At 35.9% G+C, this 10,528-nt stretch overlaps 1 protein-coding gene across 3 annotated transcripts in view; it reads right to left on the bottom strand.

The window, feature by feature from the left end:
• Positions 1-262: 262 nt before the first annotated feature.
• Positions 263-10,528, bottom strand: part of Ankra2 (ankyrin repeat family A member 2) — a 13,523-nt gene continuing 3,257 nt past the window's right edge. The window contains exons 2-9 of one of the 3 annotated variants that reach the window (XM_008838461.3): positions 9,630-10,026; positions 8,239-8,397; positions 6,106-6,171; positions 3,444-3,541; positions 2,826-2,951; positions 2,065-2,131; positions 1,488-1,568; positions 263-755 (exon numbers count right to left, since the gene is read on the bottom strand). In XM_008838461.3, coding sequence (XP_008836683.1) covers positions 700-755; positions 1,488-1,568; positions 2,065-2,131; positions 2,826-2,951; positions 3,444-3,541; positions 6,106-6,171; positions 8,239-8,397; positions 9,630-9,918 — 942 coding nt within the window. In that variant the 5' untranslated portion in view covers positions 9,919-10,026 and the 3' untranslated portion in view covers positions 263-699. Of the gene's footprint in view, positions 756-1,487; positions 1,569-2,064; positions 2,132-2,825; positions 2,952-3,443; positions 3,542-6,105; positions 6,259-8,238; positions 8,398-9,616; positions 10,027-10,528 lie in introns of those variants that run through there. The other 2 variants (XM_008838463.3, XM_029566140.1) reach the window with 2 other exon arrangements.

The following is a 10,528-nucleotide window of genomic DNA, read 5'->3' as shown; positions in this document are numbered from 1 at the left end:
ATCACCTAGCCCATGGCTCTCATGGATTTTAGTGAAAGATGAGTTGACAGTGTTCCTTTAGTGGAATTAAAGGACATCCCATTTCTCTTTCATGGACGACTTTTTCTTCTCCAACCATACAAAGAGAAAAACACTCTAAAAGTACTTCTAGAAATGTCAGTCAATAAGTCTTTGTGGATTGACTTGCAGAACAGGAATGTTAAAGAAAAAATCCTGAAGAAATCTTTAACAACCTTACATAATTAAAAAACTAGAATGCAAATGGGCTGAAAAAGTACTTTATTTATAACATCATTTTGTAAACAGTTACATTGTGTACTTTTTAATTCAACAAGAATATTTTTCCTCACAGACTTACAGCAAGCCCTATGTAAAGTCAATGAGTTAATACATGAGTGAAGATAAACAGGGTGGAATTTCTAAAAGTGTCAAATTATAGCACTTAATACAAACAACCATAAAAATGTACACGCCATAAAACATTAATATATAATTTTAAATACACATTAAAACACATTTATAAAAAGCATCAACATTAATTTTATTATAAACCAGGGACTTATTCAGAGGAATATTTATTAAAACTTACTAAAAATCAGAAAATATTGCAACTGAGGTAACAGTTTACAAGTAAATAAAACCGTCATTTATAAGGACCAAGAAGTAAACAGAGGGGCAGACAACATATTTGAGGCTGCATCACTCCTTGATATTCTGAAGCAGCTTCAGCAAATGTGACTCTATAACCTGTTGGACTAAACAGACAGGCCATCAAGATCATGGCACGAAAATTAAGGAAACTTGTCAAATTAAAGGCCCCAGTGTTTTCCTAGAATGAGGTTGTTTCTAAGTTGGACATACTTATAGTCTGAGGAAAATAGTGCAATGCAGTACTCAAAATTCAGTCTGCCTCTGATTTAGCAATTGTCTAACCTTCTGAACTTTCTGTACCTACTTACCTAAAACAAAATTATTTAAACTGAGGCATCCAGAGCATAAGGTTATTACATAAGTAATTTACTATGAAAGTATTTTTTTTAATCTTACAAATAGGGGCTAGAGAGATAGCTCAGCAATTAAGAGCACTGGCTGCTCTTGCAGAGGACCTGGGTTTAATTCCCAGCACCCACAGGGGAATCCGATGCCCTCTTCTGATCTCCATGGGCATTGCACCCACAGGTGCACTTACATACATGACAGGCACTAATACACTAACATACATAAAATAAAAACATAAAATTTTTTTTTGCAAATACTAAACATTTTTCCTCCAGTAACTACTTGGGTTGATGAGAAGTACAATAAATAAACTCATTTCTTAGTTATATAGTTGTAAAGCTGCTTATTTGTACACAGAAGCACATTTCTGGAGTTAGCATAACATGGACTGTTTTATGACTGAGAGTAATGAAAATGGTTTGGGTCACTGGCATATACTATGTATAAAGTGTTCCTAAAATGAAACCTGAGAGTTCTAAAATACTTACCACTTCTATAGCCCAGAGCTACAGCTAAATCCATAGAATTATACCCAGAGTCAGTTTCAATTGTTGGGTCAGCTCCGTTTTCTATACCAAAACAGAAAAATCTATATAAATAAAATGAAAATTGAGTATGTTTGTCAATTCCTGGCTCATGTGCAAATTTTCAGTCAGTTTAGAGGGTGTTTTCAGAATGGACTCATAAAGTACTGAGCACATGGAATACACAGAATTCATTTGGTGGGCTGAGAGTAGACATTCTAAGTAGACATCTTTAGAGCAGCTGAAACTCATGAACAACCAAAGACAAAACTTAAACATGAAGACACTGTGTTCAGAGTAAACAACAATGGGTTCAAACATGACCCTGAATGAGAACACAACAAAAGTGGGCTGATGCGGAGTGTGATGGAGCTGTCTTTCTCAGGGGCAGCCCTGTGGTAGTGGGTACTCCAGGGGCGAGGAGCAGCAGGATTAATGCAATACAACAATACATACCACCCACCTGACAGTGGGGGAGGCCAGATTGAAAAAAATGAAATCCTCATGTGAAGCATTTCTAAAGTTATTTTCATTTGCTTACCTAACAGCATCTTTACACACTTCACATGATTCCCATGTACAGCATAAAGCAAAGGTGTCCCTCCATTCTATAGGAAAGAATGACCAAGAGTCAATTAAATGCTGCTATGGGAACTGGACATTTAAAAGCAGTTTAAAACAATATTCATATATTATGACAAATTTTAAATCACAGATAATAATTGAATTTATGACATTAATTTGCTCATCCTAAATAAGTCTATCTTTATTTCCAGGTTCTTTTTTTTTCTGGTCTTTTTGAGACAGGGTCTCCCTGTAGCCCCTGCTGTCCTGGAATTCACTATGTAAACCAGGCTGGCCTTGAACTCACAGAGATCTGCCTGCCTCTGCCTCCCAAGTGCTGGGATTAAAGGCATGTGCCACCATGCCCAGCTTTTTTCCAGGTTCTTAATAAAACTTATATGTCTCCTTAGAAATTATTACTATGCAAAAAGACCCCCCCCAAAAAACAAGAAAAATAAATTACTATAATTTTATTGATTGATTTAGTTATTTGAGACAGGGTCTTATATAGCCCATGTGGCCTTGAACTAGCTATACAGCTGAGGAAAACCTTGGACTTCTGGTTCTCCTCTCTCTACCTCCTGAGAGCTAGTATTACAAATGTGCCACCATGCCAAGTTTATGTGGCACTGGGGATCGATTGTAGGGCTTCCTGCATGCTAGGCAAGCACTGTAACAACTGACCTCCAGCTCCAGCCACGTGTCCCAGTCATTTTAAATTCAGTTTTATGGACTCACCCAGTCATACTCATTCACATCAACTCCACAGTCAAGCAGCATTTTGACAATATCCGTGTAGCCCTTGCTACAGGCCAATGACAGGGCACTTTCTCGACCTTTTCCTAAAAGTTGGGGATCCGCACCCTTTTATGGAAGTGAAGATAAAGGACTTTCAATTAATTTAAAAAAGAACATTATCTCTGTCAATATGATTACAGTTCAACACCAAAGTCAAGCGATGTTATGGGGTTAATAAGGAAACGAACTAATGGACATTCTTGGTACCTAAATTGCCTAGGTATCTCCCTGCCTTCCTCCCTCCATCCATCTCAATCCTAATTCTCCTTTCACTTTGAAGTCAAGTCACAGCTCCTCCAGGAAGCCTTTTCCTCCAGGGCTGACAGTACTTCTGTTCCTGTGGCACTTAGAGGGGACTAGACAGTAAATTTTCTGTTTCATGTATAATTAACATTGCTTTCCCAACTAGCTCCAAGTTCTATGTCAATATAAAAAGCCTTAATTTTCTTTGTATCTTCCATCTTTATATCTAGCTGGCTGGAGATGGAAAAACTTTACTAAAGACTTAGCTGAGCTTAAGTAACTACACATATACATTTTCTGAGGTATTTTCCTTACATTCTGAAGTAGAAACTCTACCACAGCTATTTGCCCGTGTGCCGCAGCCCACATCAGGGGAGTAAATCCTTCTTCATCCGTGTGATTGATAACATTTTCTATTTAAAAGAAAAGCAATTTTTGTGATCTAATTTAGCAACCATGTATTAATATCACTATGAAAGCACTGGTATTCCAAAAAGTTGATTATATGACTTAACAAGGCTCACAATGTGCTGGCTTTTGTTTGCGGAAGTCCTGCTGTGCTGCTGCAATTTTCTGTCTGAATGTATTAAAATGTGCCTCAATGTACACAGCTGGGCTCATGTAGCAGATTCTTTAAAGTATAAACTACCAGACACAGCACTATGCTAGGTACAAGGTGGTCAACATTGGTCTCGGGCAGGAGACTCTAGCTAGAATCCTGGCTCTTTTACTTTCTAGCAGTTTGGTCCTCAGTAAGTGAGACTTCATTTCTTTTAGACTGATTAATAGCTTACTTACCTCAACACACAGTTGGCAGATCACAACAAAATGATATTCAGTTATCTGGATATGTATACGTATAATAAAAACTCTTAAGTCTTAGGAAGCTACCTCTTACTCTTCAGCTGACATTGCTGCCTGTGACTGTCTTTCATTCATCTGATTTGCTAACATATAATATGAAGACACAATTCCACTTGAACTTCAGTGTATTCCCTGAACTTAGTCTAGTGGTTATTAACCTCACATCTTCTCTAGATTTACCAAGTAGTTTGAACATAAAACTTTCAAACTTTTTTAAAAGATTTTTTAATTTTTAAAATTATGGTGTGTGTGTGTGTGTGTGTGTGTGTGTGTGTGTGTGTGTGTACATGTACCCATGAGCACAGATCCTTCCAGAGGCCAGAGGAATGAGATCCTCCTGGGCTGGAGTTACAGGCAGATGTAAGCCACAATATATGGGTGCTAGGAATCAAATTTGGGTCATCTGCAAGAGCAGCATGCACTCTTGACTGCTGAGCCATCACTCCAGCCCCAAATATTTTGTCTTTTGGAGACAGGGTCTCCCTGTAGCTCCAGCTGGCCTAGAACTCCCTATATAGACCAGGCTGACCTTGAACTCTCAGAGATCTGCCTACCTCTGCCTCCCAAGCACTTGGATTAAAGGCATGCTCCACCATGATATAAAAAGAAATACAATGACTAACTCATAAAACTCTCAGAACATGCTACCTGTAATCAATAAGCATGCTGAGACAATTTCTTAACTTAAAAAAAATGAAAAGTAAAAATTTTTCTTGCTCTTTATTACACTAAAAAATATTTCATATGTACCAAAGATGATAAAAACGGAAACCACATATATTTTAGAATAAGAATGGGTGTTTTGGGGGGCTGGAGAGATGGCTCAGCGGTTATGAGCTGCTCTTGCAGAGGACCTGGGGTTCAGTCCCCAGCACCACATGGTAGCTAACAACTGTCCATAACTCCAGTTCCAGGGGATCCAATGCCTTCTTCTGACATCTGCGGGCATGCACAGTATGGGTGCACTTACATACATGCAGGTAATACATTCATACACACAAATAAAAAATATATATAGATGGTTTATTTAGAATGCTAGAGTGGGGAATCTTTTCTAAGCAGGATGTAAAACTCCAAAGCTACAAAGAATAAAATTTGCCAATTAAAATGTTACTCCTTTGTTTGAAAATATCATTAAAAAGGTCAAATGAAAAATGGCAAATGGGAAAACTATATGCACTACAAACAACAAAAAGATAATTTCTTTCACTTAGAGTACATATAATGCAAATACACTGTATAGGTAAATTCATATAAAAAGAAATTAAAAGAGATTATAATTTAATATAAATGAAATTACTGTGAGATACCATTTTCAACCACAGCACAGTAAAAATTGAAGTTTCATTGTATCTGTGAGGATGCCAGGAAACTGAAGCTCTAACTTTAATGTGAGGACAGAAATCTCATTGTAAGTAAAAATACAAATTCAGAGGTAGGTGTGCAGCTTGGTGGTTGAACACTAGCCTAGCATGTATGAAGAGTGGTTTTAATCCTCAAATCAGCATGACAAAAACATCCACTGGTGACCCTGCAGACCTACTTGTATAAATTTACTCAATGGATATATTTAAAAAGAATGTTAACACTGTCATTTAGTAGCAAAAATTTGGAATCAACAGGGTGAATAGTTAAACAAAAAAAACATAATATATATACATTATAATGTGAAATATAAAATATCTGGGCACAGTGGTACATACTTGTAATCCCAGCACTCAGAAGGATGAGACGAGAATCGTCAGCCTGGGCAGCAGAGTGAGACCCTGCCTCAGTAAAAGATCTTTATGTGCTTTTATGGAAAGCTCTCTAAAATATTAAATGGAAAAAGAAATGCAGTATATATGATATTTTCTGGCTTATATAAGTAACAAAAGCACATACATATTCTCAAATATAGCTCCATGTTTCCTAGAAAAATTTTCTGAAAACACAAAAACTCACAGTGTTTGTTTGGGAAAAAGGCTAGGGTAGTGAAGGAAACTATAACTTTTATACTTAATTACTTAGAATTTTTCTTTTCTGCTATCCATTAGGCTAAACGTTTGGTGAGATTATACAGCTGTTCCAATTAAATAATTTTAAAGCATAATATTTAAAACTAGGTTATTACCTTGCTCAATACGAGTAGCCAGGTAGAGCATCTCTCCCTGAGCTGCCAACTGGTGAACAGACAGAGCTGAAACAATACAATATTGAAATTCTTCGCATGCGTCTTCTGGGTACAGAGTTACTGTCCAATGGTTCATGCTTGTGAAGCAAAGTTCTTTTCCAAAACAAAAACAAACCTACTGTTCTATCATTTTTAAACTAATAAACTATATTCTAATAGTACAAGTAGTATGCTCTGAGAACTGACTTATGATAATTTGACATATGAAAATTGTTATTTTCAAGGCAGGGCGTGGTGGAGCACACCCTTGATCCCAGCACTTGGGAGGCAGAGGCAGGTGGACCTCTGTGAGTTCAAAGCCATCTGAGGATACACGAAGACCCTGTCTCAAAACAAAAAAGAAAACTGTTATTTTTAATAACATGGATTCAAAGAAATGATTTAAGTAATTTTTAAAATGCAATTTCTGTATCCAAGCTTATGAAGCCAGCCCTAAAAGACACAAAAGGCTTCCTTTTGTTTTCTTGTTGATTCCACTGATGTTATAATTATTTTTTCCTGGGGGGGTGGGTCTCACTGTATTGCCCAGGCCAATGCTGAGTGTCTAGGCTTAAGTAATCCTCCCACCTCAGCTTCCTAAGTAGCTGGAACTACAGGGCTATACCACTCTTCCCAGGTCTAAATATTTTTTAAATATTTTATTTTCATTTTATGTGTATGTGTGTATTGCCTGCATATGTGTAAGTGCACCCATGTTATGCAATGCCTGCGAGGTCAAAAGAGGGTGTTGGATCCCCTGGAGTTACAGGCAGTTGTTAGCTGCCATGTGGATGCTGGGATTCGAACTTGGGTCTTCTGCAAGAACATTCAGCGTTCTTAACCCTTAAGCCATCTCTCCAGCCCCAAGTCTAAATAATTTTGTTTCAAAGTTCTATGAGTTTTTCTTAACATAAGAATGAGTTCACAAATAGGAAACTGGCCTTGAGAATAAAATTTTTTTAAAGGTAGGCTCCCATTATGTACCCTGACTGGCCCTGAACTCCTGATTCTATTGCTTCTGTCTCCCAAGTGCTGAAATTACAGGTACACACCACTATGTTTGGTGAAAGTAAATTTCTGAGTAGAGGTTTAGTTGTGGTTAATTAGCACGTTAATTTTGACAAACTGATATTTTTATTTGTAACATGAGGGACAATCTCTAGCTATTTATTTTTTCACTTCAAAAGGTCTGTAGCTGGGTTATTTTAAGACAATCTCTTGGAGATTCTCCTTCAAAGAGTATTTATTGCCTGACTACTGACTTCAGTGATATGATTGGGTAGTCTTAATACATAAAGAAAAGCAACTCTGAGACACACAAAAATTTATTTAAGTAAATAAGAAATGGCCAATAGGTGTAATTAAAGAGTACTAGAGGAAGATTCTTCCTGGCTCATCTACTAGAACATGGAATTCAGAAACCTGGAGGGATTTAACAGTTCCAATGTAAAGACTTCACCAGGTTTTAGAAAATACACTTACATTATAGTTTCAAGTGTAGTTACTAATATCAAATTGACAACTGGTTTTCTCTCATTCAAATACCCATACTTTACTGAATATTTGCTAGCTCAGATAGGAAAGTTTTGTTTCCTATATGATTCTACATTTTTAAAACTTATGGACTCAGTTTTACAAAGGGTGATTTCATATTCATATTGTATGCAAATGAAACAATACAGAAGTCATTCAGCTTCTAGCACAAAATTTTTTGATTAGTAAACAAATATATAGTTATGTATACTTGTATGTTTATATGTAAGTAAAACATGAAACTGTGTTTCAAGAACAAAAAAATGCTGACAATATCTTAATTTGTAAATGATCCACCACAGCTCACTGCTTTATGGTAAAATTATAAAAGTTTTAATAATATTTCAAACTATATTTTCTCTCAATAGATATAACATGCAATATTCAAACGTGCTAATACATGAAAAAATTTAAAATTATTAAAACTAATATGATGCCATTTAAGCTTCCAAAAATAGAATATACCTTTAATGAAAATGTTTCAATGTCAACCCTTAATTGTACTTGAATTACTAATTATACTGGTAGCAACATTTTAATCCATTCATAGCACATACTTACAATTTGCTAACAGAGGTGTGGTAGAGACCTCATTTCCTCTGTGTTTGTTGGTTAAGGTAGTTGATTGTTTTATGGGTGAAAAGTGTTTTGTTGTAGAGGGGGTGTAGACATGCCTTACTTGAATTCCAGGAGAAGGCGATGTATGGATATTGCATTCAGCTACACAAAACAAATTTAAACACATTAAAATAATACTTTAGGACAAAGCAGTGTAATAAAAGTATCAATGCTCACAATTTCTAAAAAAAAATGTATAAAATTCAACAGCTTGAATGCATGACTGTTTATCAAGTAATACTATTTTTTTAAATCAGTCTATACTACCATAGTGAAAGTTCTAGACAGAAAATTATTAATCTTGAGCAATTTTATTGAGACTAGTTTTAATATCCAACAGTTCATTATAAAAGTAAGTTTAGGGATGGGTATTGTAGCACATGCCTCTAATCCCAGCACTCTGTCTTAACTCAGGAGGCAGAGGCAGGCAGATCTCTGTGAGTTCAAGTCCAGCCTGGTCTACATAGCAAGTTCCAGGCCAGCCAGGGATACATAGTAAGACCCTGTCTCTAAAAGAAAAATAACTTTAAAGCATGCTGACAGATTCTCAAATTATTAGAAGCTAGTACAAATTAAATATTCATGAAATGAAATATTAACTAATTTTGAAAAAGAACAAGGACTATTTTTCCATTATTTGTTTGTTGAAAGACTTGTTAGTTTTATGTGTATGTGTGTGTTTCTATGAGTTTGTGTGCACCATGTGTGCACAGAAGAGGGTGTTGGGTCTCCTAGAATTGGAGTTACAGGTGGTTGTGAGCTGCCATGTGGGCACTGGGAACTGAACCTAGGTCTTCTGTAAGAGCAGTAAGTGCTCCCAACTGCTGAGCCATCTCTTCAGCCCCTTTTGCATTGTTTATTTTAAAATATTTTATTTATTTTATGTGTATGAGTGTATTGCCTGTATGTATATAAGTGTACCTGTGTCATACAATGCCCACAGAGGTCAGCAGAGGGCATGTGATTCCCCTGGAACTGGAGTCAGAGGGTATTAGCCGCCATCATGTAGGTGCTGGGAATTGAACTTGGGTTCTCTGCAAGAGCAGCCAGTGCTCTTAACCAGTAAGCCACCTCTCCAACCCCCTTTTTCTATCATTTTAAAAGATATACTTTAAAATAACTTAATTAGGTAAATTGGAAATAAAGATAGGGCAGTAAATTTTTTTAAAAACCAACAGAAATTATTTAATTTTGATTTCTGTAAGATTCTAGAAATTACATTAAAAGACAACTTCCAAACTCTTCAACTCTGAATCTCATGATAAAGAAAAATAAAACAGAACAAAATCACCCAAATAAAAGCAAATGTAGACAGTTATACCATAACTTTCAACCTTTAAATAAGACAGATGCCACCTCCAGATCAGAGTTAACTTGATCTTGAATATTTTTACTATCCTCTTCATTTAAGGACTTCACAAATCGAGAACACACGTTCATATCAAATCGGTTAGGCAATATGAATTTCATTCCCATAGCAACTCCCTGAGCTGATCCTTCTTCTGAGTTTGGGTCCAGTGGATGTTCTATTTTGATGTCTGGCACGCTAGAAAGACTATAGCTGCTTGAACACTCTTCCACAATCAGCTGGGCCCCAATGTCCAGATTTGCTGATGTAGCCATGGTCTCAATAATGGTTTCAATAATTAAAACAATTCTTCATGATTTCTTCTTCATTTTAAAAAAAATGTTATCTAGTGTATTCTTGGAATTGGGATATTTTAAAAAAATCTGAAAGAAAAAATTAGAAAATTTAAAGTACCATATATAGTATAAGTATATAATCATTTTGAATTAAGCATCCAAACAATGCTCTTATAAGCAAATATACATAATAGAAAGTGTACAAAATTTAGAGGTAGATGACCTAGGTATGAAGTCAAGTTTTGCCATTTATTATCTGTGGGATGTGTACAATTTGCTGAACCCATCTGAGCAAGTCTCATTTGCATAAAGAGATATCACCATTGATCTTAAAAGATCCTGGCAAAGGACAAATGAATTACAGCACACCTTCGTCACTATGTTCAACACACCATAGTTAGTTTCTCCCTTTCCTATATCTGAATATTGTCAAAGGGGCAATCAGTCTATCAATGAAAGTAAACTTTCATATTAAAATTTTAACCTCTTCTTATACTGAGTTCATTGTTGTATAACTGTATTAATTCAACTGTGATCCTAAAAATTTACAGCCACTTTTGAAAGAGATGTATTTTTGCTCTGGAATGTG

The sequence above is a fragment of the Nannospalax galili genome, unplaced genomic scaffold (assembly GCF_000622305.1).
Source record: "Nannospalax galili isolate Female #2095 unplaced genomic scaffold, S.galili_v1.0 scaffold898, whole genome shotgun sequence".
NCBI classification, from domain to species: Eukaryota; Metazoa; Chordata; class Mammalia; order Rodentia; family Spalacidae; genus Nannospalax; species Nannospalax galili.
This window is presented reverse-complemented; position numbering and strand designations above follow the sequence as displayed.